This window comes from the organism of the source record quoted next, unplaced genomic scaffold, assembly GCF_019419815.1.
Source record: "Pyrus x bretschneideri cultivar Hongxiangsu unplaced genomic scaffold, Pyrus_bretschneideri_v1 Contig14, whole genome shotgun sequence".
Lineage (NCBI taxonomy): Eukaryota > Viridiplantae > Streptophyta > Magnoliopsida > Rosales > Rosaceae > Pyrus > Pyrus x bretschneideri.
Window position 1 is genome coordinate 6,426,120 of NW_025999435.1, and position 24,126 is coordinate 6,450,245.

The 24,126-nt window shown below is 41.3% G+C and overlaps 2 protein-coding genes and 1 non-coding gene across 3 annotated transcripts; 2 read left to right on the top strand and 1 right to left on the bottom strand.

The window, feature by feature from the left end:
• Window positions 1–10,149: 10,149 nt before the first annotated feature.
• Window positions 10,150–11,382, bottom strand: LOC125475154. Its single transcript, XM_048579525.1, has 2 exons — window positions 10,591–11,382; window positions 10,150–10,479 (listed from the first exon to the last, which is right to left on the bottom strand). The coding sequence occupies exons 1-2, from the start codon at window positions 11,380–11,382 to the stop codon at window positions 10,150–10,152; spliced, it is 1,122 nt and encodes a 373-aa protein (XP_048435482.1).
• Window positions 11,383–18,357: 6,975 nt separating this feature from the next.
• Window positions 18,358–18,477, top strand: LOC125475343. Its single transcript, XR_007256742.1, has one exon. It is a non-coding gene; the product is annotated as a small nucleolar RNA Z107/R87 (small nucleolar RNA).
• A 3,265-nt stretch (window positions 18,478–21,742) lies between these two features.
• LOC103966468 lies at window positions 21,743–23,888 on the top strand. The gene has a single exon (XM_009379633.3). The coding sequence runs from the start codon at window positions 21,834–21,836 to the stop codon at window positions 23,718–23,720; it is 1,887 nt and encodes a 628-aa protein (XP_009377908.2). The 5' UTR covers window positions 21,743–21,833; the 3' UTR covers window positions 23,721–23,888.
• Window positions 23,889–24,126: the final 238 nt, after the last annotated feature.

Consider the following 24,126-nt stretch of genomic DNA (forward strand, 5'->3'; position numbering starts at 1 on the left):
CATTTAAAATATGTCAAGTATCTGCAATAATGTGCCCAAAAGGAGATGAATCCTTTAGGCCCTCATGTTGAAGTGTCGTGGTCACCATCAGAGCATCTCCTTCAACTTCCACGTGTGTAGTCTACTGGTGGTGTGAAAAAAATCACTGCTTCCCTTGCTACCATAATCTCTGCCAACAATGGAGAACCAATTCCCTCAACTCTCATTGCTACTGTAGCCATGAATTCCCCTCTATCATTCCGTATAGTGATCACTATCCTAACTCCTCCAATCTCTAACTGTTCATCCCATGCCGCATCAATATTACTTTAAGCCACCCATTTTCTGGCGGCTTCCATGGCTGCCCAGTGACAACGTTGGTGTTCTTCCTCGGCCCATGCCATTTATGGAATTCATGTAGCCATGTCTGCACTTTACAGTGCATTTCCGAAGGCTCAAGAGCCTTTCCATTCCACAACATTGCATTACGTTCTATCCATATGCACCAAATTAAAACCATTACCAAGTCAAAACTCTCCCTCGACATCGAACCTGCAATGGCAGCTATCCTTTCCATCAAGCTCTTCCACCAATCCCTTTGGCTTCTGATACCCATCGGACTAGAAAACAACACCACCATCGCACGGGGATAGAACCTCATCACGTGATTAATCGTTTCCACATCCGCGTCACAAAACAAACACGTTGTCGGTATGTTTAATTTCTTTTTCATTAACTCAAGGGCACAGTGGGAAGTTAACTTAGTGAGAAATATGGTCTATGAGTTTATATAGAAATATAAGGGTTTCTCCTAAAATATGCTTGTGAATTGGGTTAATATAAAATTTTGTATTAAATATTTCAGTGTAGAGAGACTAATGAGAGTTTGAACCTAATAAATCTGGTGTCGAATCTGGCCGTTCCCATGGAAAGCTTAATTAGTTGATTATGTATGGAAAGGGCTCCAGCTCATGCTTCATCAAAGAGTACATATTCAATTCAAATGCCTGCTTTTACTTGACGTGTGTCTAACCATTTTGATCATGGTGTATTAATTTGTGCAAGACGTATGTAAGAACTCCATGTTTGCTCGAAAAGCATGTTCATTTTTTCCTAATAAGTTAGTCTTTGGGAGTAATTAATTACTAAAATTATAGTGGTCAATGACTCAATACACTCTGTGCGTGATTTCATCTCTCTATAAAACTAAAGACGTACTCACTTTGCTCAATTCTACAGAAATTTCGATCGAGTGGCTACAATAAATTTAGTAACACGTGCAGAGCTCAACTATGAACATTATAACTAGTAAATTAGCATAAAATAAAAATAGGCATATTATATAAGTGACGGCGGAGCTAGGGTTCTATTGATTGTTTAAACAATCAACCAACATGTAGTTAGGACAGAGCTTGGATTCGAAATGTAGGGGGCGGAAAATTTAACAGCTTCAAAAATATTCCACAAAATGAAAATACGGAACAACTAGGAACACGCCGTAAAATACGGAACAACTAGGAACACGCCGTAAGATTTCTACTAGAAGAAAAATTTACATATGAGACGTAGTCAAATTAAGAATTAGAAAAGATTTAAGATAAAGACTATAAAATTCTAGGTTAGTCAATCAGAATTTTAAACGACATTTTTAAAGTCCTTGTAAATCCGATTGTAGTGAATTACTATTTTAATGGATTTTTTTTTTTTTGAACAAATGATATTATCTATACTAAGGGTGAGGCCCGTGAGGGGGTAGACTTAGCCTCACAATGTGGTAGTAATGATGTGGTTCAAACTCATCTTTGGCGAGAATCGAACCTAAGACCTCTCACTTTCAAATGAAGATAAATATCACTAGACTGTAGTACTAAGTGACATATTTCAATGGATTTTAAGCAAGTGTATAAAAATGTAGATGCAGTAAAAAAATTACATATTTAATGGGATTTCATTAAATTGTGAATTTTGGTGCATTTTAGTGAATTCTAGGATAGAAAATATATATGTCAAAGCCTATACAGTATATATAAACAATCCCTCCAATTCCCCAAAGATTTCATTGAATTTTCCATCCACAAAGCTTTGCTGCGTTTCAACCTCAAACTTTCCAGCATTCTCTCCCTAGGGTTTTTCTTCAGTTCTCTCCCTGCGTTGTATTTGAATTTTGGATAGCTGCAAAAGAACGAAGTAAAATCAATCGCACCAAAAAATTCAATCTTATTATCAAAAAAAGCAAAAGAACAAAGTAAAATTGTGTGTATAGGAGAGAGAGTGCAATCCAAGCAGCAGCAACTGTTGATTCAAATTTACACCGCCTTCAGTCTTGATGAAAATGCACTTGCAAAACAATCAACACCTTCGATCAGAGACCTAAGCCTCGCGTGCCCAAGAGGTAGGGGGTTAGGTCAACGGATCTCCGATGCCTAAGTTAGTTTCTCTGAAAGAGTAAAGTGTTTAGGGTTGCAAAAAGCTCCCCAAAATTGGTAGAATATGGGGGTATTTATAGGGCTAGGGCCGGCCATATGGTGTTTAATGGAGAGATATTTTCTAAATATTCCTAAGATATTTAATAGGAAATAATATCTTGCGATAATGGGGTAATTATCCCTAATTAATTTAAATTAAGATTACTTACTTAATTGTAGTCAATCTTCAATTAGGAATGTATTAAAGATAGGATTTGGGTAATTAATCCTTATCTTTAATTCCTTGCCAAGGGCAGTTGAGCTGTGGGCAGTTGTGTTCTGCTGCTCAGCCCTCTAAGGATGTGATCTGTGCGTGGGAGCATTTAAAAAACCTGCCCATTTATTGAGGGCAATTTTGTCCTTCTTGAATAAAAGTCCATGAGAATATTTAGGATTATTTTAGGCTTCACAAATGCTCCCACACCTACTGTGCTGCACACAGGAAAATGATTGTAGGTGTAGGAATCCCAAGCTGTTTAGGCTTGTGAAGTTGTTTCCCAATTTGAACTTGATCTTCTTTCTTGATTTGGAGATAATCTTTTTGTAGGAAAAGGAAAATAATTATTCCCAATACCTATTTATTCTGCCTTAAGCAGGGGATTAAATAAATTTGAAGAACAATTATTATCCCAACAAGAAAGAGAAGCCAGAGGAAATTTTTATTCCCTATCCCCTAGCGTTCTTCTTTTCTTGCCCTTGCAAAGAGTCGTCTCTCGTTGTAATTCTTCTTCTTCGTGCTACACCAAGGTAAGAAAAAATTGAAATCTTCTTCTTCTTGAATTTTTTGGGAGTCTTGGGACTTGAAAAATTGACTCGGTGGGTGTCAAGGAGGTGTGAGTGGGGTGGTAGGGGTGCCACGGGGCTACAAGTGTTGCGGCTAGAGGATCGACTAGGCTTGGCCGAGGTACTGACGGCACTTGGGCGCTGAAAGGTTGGAGAATAGGAGGAGAGGCCGGCTCGGGCCGGACCTCTTACTAGAGCCTGCGACCTGGGCCTACATTTGGAGCACGCTGGGCACGGAAGATGGAGGGGAATGAGGCATGGGCCTCCCCCCATGTTGGGCTGAGCTTCTTACAAAAGAGAGAAAGAAAGAGAGAGACAGAAAGGGTCGGGTCTTGGGCCGTGGGGTTTGGCTTGCGGCTAGCCTTCTGCGACTGAAGCCTGGGCCGAGTGAAAAGGTGAGGGTCGTGGGGCCTAGTGTTAAGCTTGCAGTCCTTTCATTGTTTTTTATTTTATTTTATTTTATTTTTTATTCTCTCTTTGTAGCTGCCTTCTAAATATTTTTCCTCATATATTTGTAGAGACTTTGAGATGTCTTCCTCCGATCGCAAAAGTGACGAATATCCTCCACTTTTGTACCGTCAAGGCGGTTCTTCTGGTAAGGTGGGTTAAAAGTTGCACATGTCAAGATCAATTTTGATGAGCTAGTTTCAGGATTTTCTTAAGGCGTACACGCATGCAATTATGTCTGGATTCGTGTCAAGCATGTGAAAGATGATAGCGGCGAAGGTGCCTCTGCTAGGAAGAGAGCTATCAAATTCCATCCGTACTACTTTGTGTTGGGATTTACTTTTCCTATGCCACGTTTTTTCCAGGAGGTGATCTACTCCATGAAATGCACGCCTGCTCAGTGTTCCCCAAATGCAGTTTCGAAGATGACCGCATCCATTGCTAAGAGGTTTGCCTAGTGGAAGGGTTCGGTAACACTTCCTATGTCCGGGTTAGTATTGAAGCGTCTGTCGAAAGCTAAATTTGGATCGGCTTCTGAGAGGCTCGCCGCTATGAAAAGCAGAAAGGTGGATTCTGCTGCTAAGGGGCACATAAGGCAATTCCTTCTTCTACCGTGACTGACTTGTCTGCTGAGAAGGGAAAATCTGCTCGTACGGGTAGTTGTGAGAGATCTACTAAGCTTGAGGTTGGAGAGTTTCCCGAGGTTTGTGCGATGTTGAAGGTTGACATGCTTAAGGATGTCAATGTATGCGCCATGTTTGTTGATAGTGTTGGGAAAGTTATCATTCGCTCAGATTCCTTTGCAAAACATCTTGCTTACTCGATGAGGTCCTCCCTGATTGCTACAATGCATAAGACTTTGATCCTGGCAGCTGAGTCTATGCGCATTGATCAGGATGCTATCAAGTGTGCTAAAGAAGCCGAAGTGGCATTAGTGGCTCAGCTTCGCTCAGCTGCTGAAAATATCAAGAAGCTTGAATCTGAACTTGCCGTTTTAAAGGGGTCTGATGTCTCTGCCCCCACTTCTTTGCAGCTGGAGATCGCTCATCAGGAGCTTGCCCACTAGAATGCTAGGTTTAGTGCGACTCAGGTGATGTTGAAAGCTGCAAAGAAGGAAGTCAGTCGTGTTTCTCCGGTGGTCAAGGACTTTGAGCATGTTAATTTAGAGCTACGATATGCTTGCTTTGTGATAGAAGCATATTTAGGCAACTTAGTTGGCTTGTTCTTGTGCATTTACGTTGTTATTTCTTAGTTCTTTAAGTCTTTTAAGTTATTTTCGTATGTTTTCAGGTTCTAAGGGCTAAAGGAGCAAAAAAGTGCATTTTGGAGCCTTTTGGAGCACTTTTGGGCTAAGAATGGATAGCTTATGCTTGGAGCCAAAGTGTTGGACGAAATTGAAGGGCTTGTATGCACTTTAGGACATAAAACAAAGGGCCTAGCCCAATCAAACAATCCTTTGAGCCATGCAAAACCTCTAGCCCAATCAAACAATCCATCAAAGCCATGCAAAACCACCATTCACACACACTTCACACAAACAACATCCTAGCCGCACTCCCCCTTGCATTTCCAGCCATTCCACTTCATCATTGCACCACATTCTCCCTCTTTAATCCACATGCATTCATCATCATTCACCCTAGCTGCCACTCACATGCATTCACACACACTTCACACAAACAACAATCACTTCAAACCGTGCATAACAATTCCAGCACCATCAACACCTTGCCGTGCATTTCACATCCACTTTCCAGCATTCCATTTCATTATTGCAGCCACCATTCACTCTTTAATCCACATGCATTCATCATCATTCACTCTAGTTTTAATTCACATGCAAACATATGCATTTCCAGCACCAAACTTCCATCTTAGCCGTGCAAAACAGCACCCATTTTCAGCTTTCCACCAACCAACCTAGCTGTCATTCCACATGCATTCCCTCCTTAATCATGCAGCCACATTCTCTCACATTCTCTCCCATTCTCTCCCTATAAAACCATGCAATCCCATCACACATCCACACCATTCCACACCTCCATTCACCACAGAAATTCCCACACAACACAACACAACAACAAACACAATAAGCTTGCCGTGCCTCCCCATTCCATTTCCAGCATTCTTCCCTTCCATTTCTGCACCATATCTCCTCCATTGCAGCCACTCCAACCACTCCCCATCCCTCCAAACCTATCCTTAGACCTTATGCCACAACAAAGAGGAGGAGAAGAGTGCCTAAACGTTCATACAATTCAAGTTTGAGTTGTTGGAATTTTTAGGTGTTGCTTTTCCTCGATTTCAATGTTTAATTTCAATTCTCTTTGTTTTGTACGTATGAGGAACTAAACCCCCCTTGGCTAGGGGGGATTCGAAATATATGTTTATGATTGCAATATGATTTGATTACTTCTAATTACGTTTCATAAGTTGTGAATTCAATTTACTTATCTATGTGAAGTACATTGATTTGTGTGTGTTGATTGAGAGTGCACGCTTAATTATCATGCATAAATTGGATGCTAGGATATAAGGAAATTTCACCTAATCGTTATGGAATTATATTCACAAGTAGTAAAGGTTGATGATCTCAATCGCGTTAAGTAAATTCTTGGCATAAGTTTCATGCAATCATAGTAACAAGTGCTTCGTCAATGCTTATGGTTTTCATAGAACTTAATGATTCTTGCTTGTATCTCTATTATGCAATCATGTAGGGGACTTGTGGGGAATGTTTTGGGTTGTCGTATGCAATCATCCAATTCAATAACGTTAGGAAAATCTGAGGGTTAATTAGTGCAATTCACGGTTAATCTGGGGCGTTGAGAATTCATGGTTTATTGAAAAGCAATTAGAAATCATTTTGTGTGCAAGTATAACATGTGTGGAGATGAACCCCTTAGCTAGCTTCTCATCCATTCAATTCCATCAAATTCGTATTTACAATTTGTTTTCTTTACAATCTGTCCATTTTAGTTTAATTTCGTCAAAACCTCAATTCCCCCATATTTTGTTTAGTCTTAGTCATTACAATCTATCTTATTTTGAGTTTTGCATTCTTTGAGTCTAGTATAGTGTTTTAAACTTGTTTTTACGTTTTTGAGTCAAATCCAAGTGATTAACAGTCCCTCCTAATCCTCGGTCCAGAACGATCCCTACTTACATACTTACTACAATTGATAAAAAGAGGGTTTAATTTATGTGTGTCACATTCAGTAACGCACCACTTTGCCAAGGACGAGAAGTTTCTCTTCATGCATGCTGAAGTGCTTCGTCTCAAGGAGGTTGCCATTAAGCTTGAGTCCAAGGAGATGGATCTGCAAGGTGCGTTGTCTGCTAGCGAAAACCTGAAAAAGGAACTAGATAAGCTAAAGAGTGCTCACACTGGGCTTGTTGAGGAGAATGTGTAGTTGAAGATGAGAAAGTTGGTCACGAAGTGGTGCTTGCTTCTTGTCAGGCCGATTTCTACAAGCTTGGCTATGTAGACCATTTTCAGGGCACGCCGTCGGATTATGAGTTTTCCGAGAATGACTTCGAGACTTTTTCCATTTCTTCAGTTTATTTGCTTGATTTCTCGTCTAAGGCTGCCTTTGGTAGAGTAGCTGAGGATCAGGCAGTCCAAGCAAGTGAGGCTGAAACTGAGCTGATAGAAGCTTTGGTTGCTGGGAGCGGTGCGAGTGCTGAAGGCGTGGTAGTCGGGGAACTAATGGTTGCCCAGGTTGCCAAATAAGTAGTCTTTTTGCTTAGACTTAAGAGTTTTCTTCTTTTCCTTTTTGTTTTGCTTTGCTTAAACTTTGTTAGCCTTTGAGCCGGTTTATCAATTTGCTAGAAATTTAATAAACAGATTTCCTTGTTTTTACTTCATCCTTTTATTTTGCTATGTCTTTCATGAAACTTTACCGTAGAATGAGCGGTTAGGTGAGCTGCTTCAACAAAGTAGTTGATCCTACATCGTCACTTAGGTTTTAGTTTCGGCTTCAGGGCTTTGGGAGCCTTGCCTGCTTGAGGCGTCTAGCAAAACTTTGTCTTTGGACAAGCAGTTGAGTTGGCTACTTTGATGAAGCAATTGACTCATGCGGTCAATTTAGGCTTCAGTTTTGGCTTTGGGGCTTCTAGAGCTTTACCTACAAAGAGAAGAAATGTGAGATTTCCTACTTATAGAGTCGGTGGCCTAACTCGTTGTCTCTATAAGAGGCAGGCAAATTCACATAGCTACCATAGCTGTGAATCTCGGCTTTAGGTAACTTCGTGAGCTTTAGCCCTCCCAGGGCGTATTGCGAAATTTTTTAACCTATAGGGCCAGTGTTGAACACGTGCTTCACGTAGAAAACAGAGGAGTTCTTGTGGCCACTATGGTTGTATTCCGGTTTTCGAGTGGCTTCTTTGAGCTTTGGCCCTCCCGGGACATGTTGCGAGATTTTTTAACTTATAGAGTCGTCGGCCGGACTCATGCTTCTCATAAGAAGCAGAAGAGGTCCGTGTAGCTGCTATAGTCATGACACTCAACTTTGTCCCAGCAAAACTTAAACCATAGACCGTCGGTCAGAAATGCTGCTTATAAATAAGCAGATGAGTTCGTGTGGTCATGGTAAGCATAAGTTTCAGCTTACGGGCTGCCTTGGGCTTTAGCCGTCGGGTTGTTGGCCAAGTGTCTTACCTACAAAAGCAGACGACCCGTGTAACCACTTCAGGAGTTATCCCTAGCTTTCGAATGCGTTTTTTGGCGTGAGGTGTAGGTGAAGTCGCTCTTCAGAGGCCATATCCTTCCGAGTTGCAGTTTTGATCCCGCAAGTCGCTTAATTAATATTGCAACACTTTAAAATCAAGCCACTTCATGAAGATTTACACATCGAGGACGAACCATCTTGTCACGTGAACTTTTTCATGGGTAGGGGTAATGCACTTAGCGTCTCTTCCGATTAAGACCTGGGATCCCGCAGAATTGAATCATTCAGTTGGCTAAGTTTATTCCAGTGGAATGACTATTTTAGCCAATTCTGGGAGTAGTCTGGCTCAGTTAGTCGCTGACATCAGGGGAAACTGAGCAGTCGTACCACCCATCTACATCTGGATATTCCGAATACGCCATGTTTGAACGTGCAGAGGGCGTCCTCTACTTGTCACATAGATGGTTATGTCATGTCTACAGGGGAGTGGGCGTCTCACGCCATGTTTGCAGGGCAGTAGGCATCTTGCACCATGTCTGCTGAGCAGCGGGTATCTTGCACCATGTCAGCCAGGCAGCGGGTATCTTCTGCTTATCACATGAGTTGGTCGGTTTGTTTATGTATTTGGCCCTGGCTTGCGAATAATTCCTTCAATCTTCATTAAGAATAGAGGCTTTTATTAACTTTGCTCATAAGCAGTAATGTCATAACAACTGATAATCCTCGGCATGCGAGGTCTTGTTCGTCGAGCTACTTGAGTCTTCGAACCGTTTTTTTTTTTTTTTCATGTCTTGAACAGGGTCTAAGGAATAGTGGGAAGTCACATGTAGTACTTCCTCAGGTTATAGGCATTCCACTGCTTGTCGATTTCTTTGTCGCTCATAGTCATGAGGGTGTAGCTGTCATTTCCGCCTACTCGGCTGATTTTGTACAGACCTTCATCTTTTTGGAGCCTTCCCGTTGAGCGGTGATGAAGGCTTTTTTTAGGACTAAGTTTCCTGGCTGGAACTGCCAAATTTTTTCCCTCTTGTTTTAGCTGGAGAGGATCTGCTGCTAATAGGTCGCAATGTGGGTGATAATCTTCTCGCGCTCTTCCTCTGCCAAGTCTAAGTTGGTGGCCATCTCCTTTTTGTTCTGCTCGAGGTTCGGCAGTACAGTGATGATGCTTAGCACTACGACGTTAGGAGGAATGATTGCCTCAGAACCATACGCCAGGGAGAATGAAGTTTCGCCGGTTGCTTGTCTTTTGGTGGTGCGATATGCCCATAGAACACCGGGGAGCTCGTATGGCCACTTACCCTTCTTGTCTAAAAGGGTCTTCTTAACGTAGTCAAGAATGGTCTTGTTAGACACCTTGGTCTGCCCATTGCCCTGTGAACATTGGGGCGTGGACATTTGCTGCTTAATGCCATATTTTTCGAAGAACTTCGCCAAGTCTTTGCCCACGAACTGTGGACCATTGTCAATGACGATGGAGTGTAGGATGCCGAAGCGGCAGATGATGTTCTTCCATATGAAACGTTCTGTATCTGTCTGGGTAGTTGTAGTCATGGGTTTGGCTTCGACCCATTTTGTGAAGTAGTCGATCGCTACGATCATCATGCATTTGCCCCCAGTAGTAGGCGGCATTGGTCCTACCAAGTCGATCGCCCACTGCATGAATGGTCATGGGCTCGTTTGTAGGTGGAGTTCGTTGACAGGTAGTGTGGGCACGGTCTTAAAACGCTGGCAGTTGTCGCACCTTGTATATATTCCTTAGGGTCTTGATGCATGGTCGACCAATAATAGCCAGTGTTGAAAGCTTTTTATGCCAATGAGCGGCCTCCATAATGGTTTCCACATACGTCTTCATGGATTGAGCTAAGAATCTTCAGGTCGTCAGGAGGTGATAGGCAGCGAAGATTTGGTACTGAGAAGGATCTTTGAATGAGCATGTCATTCCACATGTAGTAGCATGCTACCTTCATCTGGAGCTTCTTGGACTCTAGTCTGTCCGCGGGGAGCATTCCATTGACTACATAGTCGATGATGAGATCTTGCCAACTCAGGATTGTGCTGATTTGCGCCACCTCGACTGCTGGTTCCTCATCTATGCTTGGCTTTTCCAAGTACTTGATTAAGATAGAGTGCCTAAGCTGATGGTCTAGTGCAGAACCTAAGCTTACTAGTGCGTCTGCGTGGGCATTTTTTGCTCATGGAACCTGAGTGAGTGTGTACGCTTGGAACGTCGCTAGCTGTTCTCGTACCTTCTTGAGGTATTGAGCCATCCTTGGATGCTTTGCTGCAGAATCTCCTAAGATTTGGTTAGTAATCAACTGGGAATTGGAATAAATCGAGAGCTCTTTCACCGCTAGGTCTTTTGCCAATCGGAGACCTGCTAGTACAATTTCATACTCCGCTTCATTGTTTGATGCTTTAAAGCTTAAAGTGATCGCTTGCTCAAGTATTGAGTCGTCTGGGGTAATAAGAACTAAGCATGCCCCTAATCCTTGATGGTTGGATGATCTATCGACTTGCAAATGCCAAAAATATCCATTAGGTGGGGCTAGTACTGCTATGGCATGCTCGGCTGTCTCCGAGGTGCTTTTGGGCTGTGTTGCTGCATCTTTTATGCTTGGGGTGAATTCTGCTATGAAGTCCACCAATGTCTGGGCTTTTATCGTCGTGTGGGGTTGGTATGTTAGGCTGTATTGACCAAGTTCCAACACCCACTTCATTACTTGTTGAGAAGCATCTGGACTGTGCAAAACTGATCGTAGTGGGTACTTGGTCATGAAGATGACCGGATGCCCTTGAAAGTAAGGTCTGAGCTTCTGAGTTGCAACAACTAGCGCCAAAATTAGCTTTTCAATTTTCGAGTATCTAGTTTCCATATCGAGGAGAGCTTTGGATGTGTAGAATACAGGCAGTTGGGCCCCCAGCTCTTCTTGTATAATGGCAGAGCTTACTGCTACTTCTAATACCGACAGATAAATGTATAGGTTCTTCGCTGCTTCCGGTTTGGATAGTAGTAGAGGTGATGTCAGGTACTGTTTCATGTCTTAAAATGCTTTCTCACACTCATCGTCCTACTTGTCCCTCTGTGCCTTTTGATCGCCTTAAAGAAGGCTTGTATCAGTCGGTGGATCGCAAAAGGAAACGATTGAGTGCGGCTACTCGTCCGCTCAGACTTTGGATCTCTTTCAGAGTTGTGGGTGATTTTATGTCCAAGATCGCTTTGATCTGCCTTGGATGAGCCTCGATTCCTCATTGGGTTATAAGTTACCTTAAGAATTGGCCTGAAGAAACGCCAAATGTGCACTTGGCTGGGTTGAGCTTTATGTTGTATTTTCGGAGAATGGCAAAATTTTCTGCCAAGTTGCAAATGTGGTCTAACCGCTGCTTGCCTTTAACCATGATGTCGTCGACGTAAACTACCATGGTGACTCCAATCTGCTTCTTAAACATCATGTTTACGAGTGCGGTCCTTTCTTTGTCAGGCTTTTGCATGGCAGTCTAATTGTAGCCTGATACGCATCCAAGAAGCTAAGCAGCTGGTTCCCGGATGTTGAGTCAACGAGCAACTCAATTCGGGGAATCGGGTAGTTGTCTTTAGGGCAAGCCTTGTTGAGGTCGATGTAATCCACGCGTACTCTCCATTTGCCTTTTCTTTTCTCATCACTAGCATGATGTTGGCCAGCCATGTTGAGTGTGCCACTTCCTCAATGAATCCAGCCTCCAGTAACTTGTTAATCTTTTCCTCAATAATTGATATTCGCTCGGGTGTGAAATGTCACCTTTTTTGGATCACAGGTTTGGCAGCATGATCGACGTGTAGCTTGTGACAAGCTATCACTGGATCTATACCGGGCATATCAGAGGGTGACTATGCGAAGACGTCGTGATTTTCCTTAAGGAAAGCCATGAGCTCTTTTTTCTCTGTTGGGCTCAAACGTGAGCCGATTTTAGCCGTCTTTTCCAGCTGGTGGGGGTTAAGAATGATGTTTTCAATGTCTTCTTCAGGTTTCCATCCTGATTCATCTTCCAGGGCATTGTCGACCTTGACGTCATCTTCTTGACCTGCCCGCTGTAATTGCTATTTAGCGGAAATAAAGTCGTCTTTCTGCACTTTAGCTGCTACTGTTGGGGCGAAAGATTTCTTCTTCAACTCCTTGAGAACTTGTACAGTGCATCGCCTAAACATGGCATGGTCGCCTTTAATCTCTCCGACTGCTCATCCCGGGATGCGGGAATCAGATTTTCTGATACTCAATCGATGTCATAACTTCAATCTTCACTAGCCGGGGTCAGCCTAATATCCCACTGTGCGGAGATGGGTTACTAACAATCATGAAGGTCTGCAATGAGATAATCGGTGGGCTGGTTACGTCAAGTGTGATAGTGTCAATAACAGTTGAGGTGAGTTCGTTAAATCCGCTCAAGACCTCTATTTTGTGTTTGATTGTGCTTTCTAGGCCCTTCTTTTGGATGACTAATAGTTGTAAGAGGTTGACTGAGCCGTCATTGTCCACCATGATTCTATCAACATTGGCATGGGCTAGTTGTACAGAAATTACTAGGGTGTCGTCGTGGGGAAAGTATACTTCCTCAGCGTCCTGCTCGATGAAGCCGACGATTAGTCCAGGTATAACATCTACAGCTTGAACCTGATTGACTAATCTCGCCTGCTAGATCTTCCTTTTCTTGGAGTTATTGGTGGCCCCCAGATGCTCAGATTCGGGAAAAATTCCATTGATTCAGATTGTCTTAGTTAGGGGTTCGGCATCGGCATCTGCTTCTCGCTTTGGCCAGGTAGCTGATCTGTCAACATACTGGTTGCATTTGCCCTCCTTTACAAGCTGCTCAAGGTACCTTTTCCACGTGGTGCAATCATTGGTTATGTTCCTAGAACCTCTGTGGAATACGCAATATTTGGTCTGGTTCATCTTAGAGGTGTCACCCTTTAAAGGTGGTAACGGCTTGAACCATGGCTTGTCCTTAAGGTCGCGAAGGATTTGGCTGATCGGGACTAAGAACTTGGTGTACGTCTTGGGCAATGTGCCTCCTTTTGCTAGGGATTGGTCCCTGCACTTATCTTCTAGACTGCTTTTGATGTTGAGCGATTTATCGCTCACCTTCTTCTGAGTCGGTTCCGCGACTCTGCGTGGCTGCTCAAGCGGCTTTTAGGAGCTATTTTCTTCATCCCAGAGGGGGTGCTTTTCTGCTAAAACATAAAAGTTTGCCAGGGACAGGTTCTTACCCATAATCAATTCTCCGAAAAACGGGTGATGTACTGGGAGCCTCTTTCAAAAAGTTGAACATGCGATCCTATCATCACATCCGACGATCTTTGCCTTCTCCGCCTTGAATCTTTTGACGTAAGTGCGGAGTGATTCATTCGGATCGTTCATGCTGAAGAGGTGGTTAGACTTCTTTTTGATCGAGTGATAGGACGAATATTTCTTAATGAAGACCAAGGAAAGTTCGCTGAAGTTCCGGATTAAGTGTAGCTGCAAGGTGTGGAACCAGTCTTGCGCCTCGTATTGGAGCATCATGGCAAAGATCTTGCACATGAGAGCGTCATTGTTGGCGTAAAGGGTTATGGCACTTTGGTAGTGCATCAAGTGCCTGTCCAGATCTTCATTTCCCCTAAACAAGGTGAAATGTAACTGGTTGAACTTCCGCGGTAGCTCCATCTGCTCGATCTCGTCTGTAAAGGGTGACTTGCTCAGGTTAGCCACATCTCTAAGGAGGGAATCGTCGGTAGTGTTAATACGCTGGAATCCGCACAACTCCTCTGCTACGAGCCTTTGTACTTCCTCCTGGATTTGCACTTAGTAAGGGAGCAGAACCTTCAGCTACCCCCGGTCCACATTGCTTTTCGGCTTGTCCTGCTCGTCTGTGCTACGGTTTCGGTGTACGTGGTTCATGCTGTGCTATTTGCCGTTGTGCTTGGCAAGGGCTGCCAATCGAACTCAAGCTGGACTGTTCTCGTGTTCTCCTCTGGGCATCATACGGCTATCTACTCTATTGCCTCGTAGGAGGATCTCCTTGTGGGCTTAGCCTCATGTGGACACTTCGCCTAGAATGTCCTGAGTGCTCGTCGGAGTGTGGACCCAACCTCAAATACACACTGACTCGTGAGCCGAGTCGGGAATGAACGCTTCTCTATGCATTTAGGCAGGAGAAAAAATTTCCCCGAGGGCCCAAACTAGAGTGCACACTACCCGAACGCACAGTTCGTGGTGGGCTGAGTGGCTCTTTGCCAAAAGCCGCTGGAATGAGTCACGTTCTTCCGCCTTTATCCTACTTCGGGATATCTCATCTGGGGCGTGCTGCATCTCGATACACTCGAGGAGTTGGTTCACCAAGGTGGTATTCTGCGCGAGGGCATTCATTAAATTGGCGACCTGCTGGGGCAGGTGGTGCTCGCCGTTTAGATTGAAAGAACATGGAAAATAGGCATCTCTAAGTGTGGTGGAAGTATAGTGGACTACAGGTACAAAGCTTGAGCCCAAAGCGGGCATTCCTGCAAAAAAAGTAGGGTGTAAGTAACCCTAAATCGATCGTAAGACCTGTGGTCAAAATCTGGATCGCTGGAGGTGGCTTTGAAATGGATTGGGCCACGGGCCAGGTCATTAGAGTGGGCCGCGAGGCGTGTTGGGCCAGCGTCTACTCGCCTTGGATCTGCATGGTCGTGGGCCCTCCTAGCCTTTGGGCTGCCATATCTTAGCCTGCTAGCTGTGGCTTGGGCTTAGGCCCGTTGAGCTGTTTAGCTGGCAATAGCTATTGCGCTCTGGGCCTCCTGCCCATGGGCTTGGAAATGGACCTGGGCCTCCTGCCCAAGGTTTTAGTCCATGTGCTACAAAGGCAGCATTGTTAAGGCTTAGGTCGTGGCCTGATGGCTTTGCCGCGGTTGCTAGGTCACAGCACTAGTGGTGGTGCAGCTACGTGGCGGTAGAGTTCCTCCTGCCGTCGCGTTGAGCCTTAAGGATCTCGATCGTGGGGCTATGTCCTCATCTCTATTCTCCGATCCAAATCCTTGCACGTACGGGGTTCCATTCGTCCTAGTTTCCAAATTTCCTACCATTGTATCATTTCTCCAGGGACTGATCAAGAAACTTTTCAAGGAAAAATTAATTGATACAACATGTGAGAAATTCAACGTAACAGAAAATTCAAGAAACTAATGCAAGAGGCTTCTTCGAGTCTTTTGAATCAATTATCAATGAAAGCACCAATTTGTTAATGCAAATTTCTGCCGTCTTTAGTCTTGATGAAAATGCACCTACAAAACAATCAACACCTTTGATCAGAGACCTAAGCCTCACACGCCCACGAGGTGGGGGGTGGGGGTTAGGTTAACAGATCTCTAATGCCTAAGTTAGTTTCTCTGAGAGAGTAAAGTGTTTAGGGCTTTTTTAGGGTTGCAAAAAGCTCTCCAAAATTGGTAGAATATGGGGCATTTATAGGGCTAGGGCCAGCCATATAGTGTTTAATGGAGAGATATTCTCTAAATATTCCCAAGATATTTAATAGGAAATAATATCTTGAAATAATGAGGTAATTATCCCTAATTGATTTAAATTAGGATTACTTACTTGATTGGACATCTTCAATTAGGAATGTGTTAAAGATAGGATTTGGGTAATTAATCATCATCTTTAATTCCTTGCCAAGGGCATGTGACCTGTGGGCAGTTGTGTTCTACTGCTGAGCCTTCCAGGGATGTAAGCTGCGCGTGGGAACATCTGAGAAACTTGCCCATTTATTAAGGGTAATTTTGTCTTTCTTGAATAAAAGTCCACGTGCAGCCTCTAAAATATTTGAGATTATTTTAAGCTCCACAACAACTTTACCATCAAATCAATGGCACCAAAAAATTCAAACCCATCTAAAAGAAGACACCCATTTCCATGTTTCTCCATTGACACATCCAACAGAAGAAACGCATTTCCCTGTAAAGTATTACCACTTTGTATTTTCGATTTCATCACCAATTTTCTCCTCCTATCGTTTATAATATATTCATTTTCATTTTACTTTATGTCGAGTGGAAAATCACAATCTGTCTATAATCCAATATCTGAAGGATTTTCTCTGAAATCATTTTTTTCTAAAGGGACATATTTGTGGAGAGAGATAGAGGCTGGGGGGTGATGGTATGGGTGATATTTCACGAAAAAACCTATCTAGATAAGAGTCTATCCAAATTCTCAAAAATCCATTGAAAAGTTGTGGATTTAGTTAATCCAATCAAATATACCATTTCGACGATTTTCCATATTCTGAAAATGTTTTTTTTTTTTTTTTTTTAGGTGAAACGATATATTTTGTTAGATTAGCCACCAACGAAATACTAAAAATGTTAATAAGCTCATTATCAGTCCCATGCATTAAATATTTCTTTCTCCAGATAGATAGAACACCAAACAATCATATCATTCATTGATCTCCAATCCATTCAATTGCATATTTTATTTTTCACAATGTTCATAATAAGACAGAGAATGCTCTTTCGAGAAAAGTTGTTTCAACTAGCAAGCAGGGTAAGCCAGTGGATATCCCTTTTTTTTTTTTTCTCCTTTCTTCTTTTCCTTTTTTGTAAGATCCCACATCGTCCATGAGAGTGGATCCTGTAAGCCTTATATGTATATTTCCATCTCTACCTAGCACGAGGCTTTTTGGGAGCTCACTAGCTTCAGGTTCCATAGAAACTCCGAAGTTAAGCGAGTAGCACACGAGAGCAATCCCATGATGGGTGACCCACTGGGAAGTTCTCGTGTGAGTTCCCAGAAACAAAACCGTGAGGGTGTGGTCAGGGCCCAAAGCGGGCAATATCATGCTACAGTGGAGTCGAGCTCGGGTTGTGGTGGAGGCCTGGGCCGGGATGTGACAATTTGGTATCAGAGCCAATCCCTAGCCGAGTGTGCCGATGAGGACTTCGAGCCCCTAAGTGGGGTGGATTGTAAGATCCCACATCGCCCAGGGGAGTAGATTTTGTAAGTCTTATATGTATATTTCCATCTCTACCTAGCACGAGGCATTTTGGGAGCTCACTGGCTTAGGGTTCCGTAGGAACTCCGAAGTTAAGTGAGTAGTGCGTGAGAGCAATCCCATGATGGGTGACCCACTGGGAAGTTCTCGCGTGAGTTCCCATAAACAAAACCGTGAGGGCGTGGTCAGGGCCCAAATTAGACAATATTGGTGCTACAGTGGAGTCGAGCCCGGGTTGTGGTGAGGGTCTGGGCTGGGATGTGACATTTTTGGTCTAGACTAGTTATGTTGCAAGATTATCAATTCCTTGTAAATCCAAAAAATTGTGTTATAAATTAGAAGCTTATCTCTTGGTGCCTCAAAATCTTGTGTAGAAAGTACTTTTATGCATTCAGGTCATGCATACCTTTAGTTTAGTGATATTTCTTTTTTAATATCGGAAGAAGTTTTAAAAGTTTGAATCTCTTTCTCCAGAGTCTTCACTAACAAAAAAAGGCTTTTTTTATTAGTACCCCATATAATGTTGAATGCACCCTACATTAAAATTTAATATTAAGCGGCTTATGTAACCTACTATGCAATGACAATTTCAACTTTATGAGGTTTAAAGAAAATAAGAAATTTCTAAATACATCCCAAATTACTTTTAATGTATTAATTATTTTCTTCAATTATCAAAACCCCTCTCACCCTCCTATCCATTATTGAATAAAATTCTAACTATTGAAACTATAAACACGTTGATTGATAAAAAATTTAACGAATGGAACACAATATCAGTATTTCGGAAACTTCACATGAGGTAAAATTTCATATTTGTTATTGTTTTAATTATTCAATGACATTGGTAATTATTTAAGCCTGTTTTTGCTTTCCATACTACCCAATTTCATTGGAGGCCAACCCAACAACGTCTTTTCTGTTTTTATTCATCTTCTAGGGTTTACTTTTGCTCTCTTAGGTTTCTCCCAGTTGCCATTTTTTATCAGAAATCCTCTTTTTTGTTAGCTAAGGGCTTAAGAGATAGAGAAAAGGAGATTCGTTGTGATGACCCAATGAAATTCAAGCTCAACAGACCGTATTGTAGACTTCTCTTTTTAGAGAATGTTAGGGTTTTAATCCTAAGTCAATTTAATTTATAAAAATTGGAAATGAGTATTATAAGATTTAAAGAATGTGGGGTGTATGTGGAAAATATTAGGTGCATGAGAACGTTGGGTGTAAGGGTATTATGAGAAAGTATGTGAGGTGTATTAAGATAATTTTTAATTAATAAAGCAAATATAAAGTGTATTAAGTATGTGAGATTTAATCAATAATATATGAGGTGTTAATAGAATAAGCCATAAAAAAACTATTATAAGTGTTTTCTAGATATTATAATACAATCCAATAATTTAGAAAGGTCTAATCGGATAAATGGTCCCCGTGGTCATAAAATATTCAGAAGATAGTCCCTGTAGTAAAAAAATCGGATTTAAACCCCTATGGTCTAAGTCCGTTAGGATTTATACCCGAAATTAGAACTTCGGTTATTCCTCCGTTAGTAGCTTGCAGGTGGGTCTCACGGGTAAGACTAAGATGGTCATTTCATCCTTTCCATTTCATCCCTTCCATTGTTGATCTCTTTTGAGAACAATGAAACGATGACATGGTCATTCCATTTCATCCCTTTAAAAAAAAAAAGTACAACAAAAATTCGAGGGATCAATATTTATCAACACTTACACTTGGCACGATGCTTGCTTCTGGGTGGTTTTCTAGCACCAGACGGCAAAATTTCTAGGTGAACCAAAATACTAATACCACTACCACTACCTTCTAGTTTAGTTGCATTGATCAAAACCCACATTCGTAATTAATAGAGTATTAATACCAAGATGGTTAAATTTAAAATTTAAGTAATCAAATTAACAAAAGTTAAGTTTTTGCTATAAATTTGCACAAACCAGGAGGATGCATTTTGAAGCCGACGAGCAGCAAGCAAATAAAAACAAAAAAAAAAAAGGCTGCAAAGAGAAAAGCCAGAACCAGAATTTGTTCCTGGCGATTCAACCGAGCCTTTTTCCTTTGCAAACAAGGCGAGTGCCGTGCTCACTTAGATACTTCAATAACGCTCCGATTATACCTCCCCTCATCTCCTCCGGCAACATCGATTCGCCGTCGTCGTCTATGGAACTGTTTTTATGGCGAGTTTGGAAAGGATGAAATGGAATGACCGTTTCATCGTTCTGAAAGGAGATCAATGGAAGAGATGAAATGGAAAGGATGAAATGATCATCTTAGTCTTATCTGTGGGACCTACCTGCAACCTACTAATGGAATTACAGAAATTCTAATTTCGGGCATAAATTTTAACAGATTTTGACCACAAAGATTTAAATCCGAATTTTTTTACTCTAGGAACTATTTTCCAAATACCTTATAATCGCAAAAATCATTTATTCGATTAGGACTTTAGAAAAGTATAACCTAAGTTCACACGTGTTATGTTGTAATTTGTGTGTATCTTGATGGTCAAAATTTTATATACATGAAGGTGGTGAATTAAATAAGTAGACTTGGAAAGGCCACATCAGTCTCCTGAATAAGAGATAACAAATGCAGATAAAATTGGTTATTATAAATGAATTCAAGTTATGGACGTTTTCCATTTTATTAGGCAGAAAAAATTGGTTATTATAAATGAATTCAAATTATAGACGTTTTCCATCTTATTGCACCCCATTCTCATGTTATGTATGTATTCCTATTTTTTTTTTTTTCGTTGAACAAAAGATATTATCTACAATAGGTTTAACTTCATAATGTATTAGTAATAATGTGCATATTACTATTATCTATGAATGAATATCGTATTTTACCTAAAAATAAAGAGAACTGTTATTAGCATTCCAAAAATCTTATTTAGCACTTTTCACAAGTGTATTTTTCTTTTTAAATATGGAAAGTTTGAAGTGCCAAATAAGATTTTTGAAGTACCAATAATAATTCCTAAAATAAAAATAAAAATAAATTAAGAAATTAATAACGCATTACCTCAACTCCACGCAATGCAAACTCCATTCTAAATCCCCTTCAATCGCTTTTACATCTTACAATAATTAATTCTGATACGTCTTAATTCCTTTGTTGTTCCTATCGAACTTTGACCAGCAAATCTACCGCTCCATTGATTAATCAAACTAATCACCTTAATTAGCAATTAAGATGGAGGAAAATCAACCAAAGTAAGGAGTCGTTCTACTTCAACCGCCGGCCTTGGGAATTTTCTGCGTGGTTCCAAAACTTAACGCGCCTATAAAATCCAAGAGAGACAAATCAGTCATATTTTTGTTTCTTCAGAAATTTCATGTGCATGATCTAAATTGGTTTTGATTATCGTTTTTATTGTGATCTCGTGAATCAGATCATTTAATGCTTATGTTCATAGTATTTAATGCTACGTAATACAAAAGTCAAACCCCTCTAAGATAGTGGGAGGGTCCAGAAGGGCCTAATTGCATGTCACAAATTGGAACAAAAAGGCATATATACACATCACACGAATTTAAGAGGTGCAACTACGACCACTACTATTAGTCTATGAGCTGCTAGGTGGCCACTCAGAATAATTCAAAGCAGGTTTCACCCTGCAACAGCCAGCGCAGCCTGCCACTATCACAAAGCTCTACCCTAGCCCTTTTCTCCTTGTTTGCTTTTCATTTCAGCATCTCAAGGGACAAAAAGTTTGAAGGATGCCAAGAAAAATCCATTATTTCTTGTGGAACCACCACAGCCACTTCATTTTTTGTTAGGAGGGTGGACCTGAAATGAATTCAACACAACCATTTATTTGAAATTAGCTACCAAGATTAATTAAGGCCATCTCCAATGGAGAGGGCTAAAAGTTAAAAATCAAAAAATAATTTAATTTGTCAAAAAACTCATCTTCAGCCGATGACTAGGCTATAACTTTATAGAGCCCACCAAGCTATTATTTGGTGAAAGGGGCTTCTGGCCAAACAAAGCCCCCTCTTATAGAGTTCCTCAATTACAATAATTGATTCAAATTCAACGACTAAATATGAAAACATTCAACAGTAGTTTAACTAAATTAACCATAAAATTTAAAGTAAACTTAAAACTAATAAATTATTGAGGGGGCTATGATTAGCCTCTTTGGTTGAAGATGATATATAAGTGTGGACTGACTTTGTTCATTTAAAAATAATTTTTTGTAGGATTATAATTTTAGACAAACTATATTTAGCTCTTTCGGTTGGAAATGAACTAAATGTAACAAATATATCAGAGAACTCACAAGAGCAAGAGAGACTTCATGGAAGAAATGGTCAACTGAGTGCCAATGACTTGTCGGCACTATTGCCTTATAAAACAAGCTATCCACACCACCGCAAGGTCACAATCACCAGAACTTTCCTCATTTTTGCACTGAAAAATACCCAACAAATTGATTAGAAAAACCAGAAGCAAATAATTATAGAGAAGGTAGAAAAAGATATACCAAAATATGCTCTCACCACCTTGCAGTAGGGAAGCCTCGGGGAGGAGCTGCTTACATGGTTGCTGCTTACACGGTGGAGCTTCCTCCTCCTCCACCTATGATGCTTCTTCAACTCCCAAATCAACAAAGAAAGTCAACATGTTCAGGTACGACTTCACACTTGCCATATCTTCTTCTCTCCACCCAAATACCCAATTCACCAATCATGAGTCCCTCCCTTCCCTCCATGAAGCCTTCTCTTCCTTCACGAAATCATTCCCACAATTTTCGCAGACTGACCAATCTGACCTCATCAGAGCCCATCAATATTACCATCTCACCCTCTCCAACCATGTCTGCTTTGATTACATTGGACATTGCCTCTTCTCTTACTCTCAGTCTCAGCAACAAACACAATATAATTCCTCATCGTCTCAAATCCCTTCAACTTCCTCTTCCCCTCCTCCTCCTCAGTTGCTTCACTCCCAAGAACCATTGTTTTTCGACATTTCATACAAGTCAGTAAACTTGCACACCCAAGTTTTGTATGGAGGGCAAGAATCAGAATTGGAGCTTCAAATGAGGAAAAGAATAATGGATTATATGAACATCTCCGAAAGTGATTACTCCATGGTTTTCACTGCCAATCAGTCATCCGCTTTCAAGCTTCTAGCCGACTCGTATTCCTTTCGCAACAATCCAAGTCTTTTGACTGTTTATGACTACAAGAATGAGGGAGTGGATGTGATGAAAGAGAGCTCAAAAAAGAAGGGAGGACGGATTATGTCCGCAGAGTTCTCATGGCCTAACATGAGAATTCAGTCGCGAAAATTGAGAAGACGGATTGGGAATGGTAATCCGACGAGGAAAAAGCAACGGGGGCTGTTTGTTTTCCCACTTCAATCGAGAGTGACAGGAGCGCGGTATTCGTATATGTGGATGAGCATAGCGCAGGAGAATGGTTGGCATGTTTTGCTTGATGCATGTTCACTGGGGCCTAAGGACATGGACACTTTGGGCCTCTCACTCTTTAAGCCTGATTTTCTCATTTGCTCTTTCTTCAAAGTTTTTGGGGAAAACCCATCAGGGTTTGGTTGCTTGTTCGTCAAGAAATCCAGTGCCTCAGTCTTAAAGGATCCAACATTTGCTTCAAGTACAGGAATTGTGAGCCTTGTCCCGGCATCAAAACGATCTGAATTTTCAGAGGAGTACTCAATTTCTATGGACATGGAAACTGATCGAAAACAGTCCAAATTCAAAACCTCGAAGTCCCATGAAAGCGAAGAAGTCTCCCTAAAGAAGAAGGAACATTTAGTTTCTGAAATTACGGAATTAGACAGAGAAGAATCCAATCAGTCTGTCAAATCAGATAACTCAGCGATCACATGCAAGGGCTTGGATCATGCCGATTCATTAGGTCTAGTACTGATTAGCCGAAGAGCAAGGTACTTGATCAACTGGCTAGTGAATGCATTGATGAGCCTTCAATATCCGCACTCACAATATGGCCATCAATTGGTCAGAATCTATGGACCAAAGATAGAATTTGATCGGGGACCAAGCTTGGCATTCAATGTGTTTGACTGGAAAGGAGAAAAGATTGATCCGTTGATCGTGCAAAAGCTAGCTGATCGAAACAACATTTCACTGAGTTACGGGATTTTGAACCACATTTTGTTCTCGGACAAGCACGAGGAAGAGAGGGAAACAAAGTTGGAGAAATGCACAAGTGATCAAGTGGAAGGAAGTAGTAGTGAAGGGATATCTGTGGTGACTGCTGCATTAGGGCTTTTGACAAACTTTGATGACATTTACAGGCTTTGGGTATTTGTTTCAAGGTTTTTGGATGCAGATTTTGTGGAGAAGGAGAGATGGAGATACATGGCTCTTAATCAAAGGACTGTTGAGATTTGAAGTAAATTAGTTTGTCAATTAATTCTTTCATTCTTTCACATTGTTTTATGAAAATATAGTCTTGACTCTCGGACTATGTGACATTTTACATTGTTAAATTGATAATAGTTCGAAAACGCAATATGTCGGACCGTTGGCAAAATAACAAGAGAATATTAACCCGTGGTTATACTGCTAGCAAAACTGCATGAACACATTCGTTGATTCGTGGGAGCACTAGTCTATTCATATTATAATTTATGTGAAAATACCGTCATGTGGTGTTATAAATTATAATATGAATAGACGACATAATTGAAATATCTCGTCTACGGAGTATATTGTATAAAAGATATTCGAGTTTGAGGCCTTACCTCATCTCAAAAGAAGAATATGAAAAGTACTTATATGTCCAATTCTTATAAAA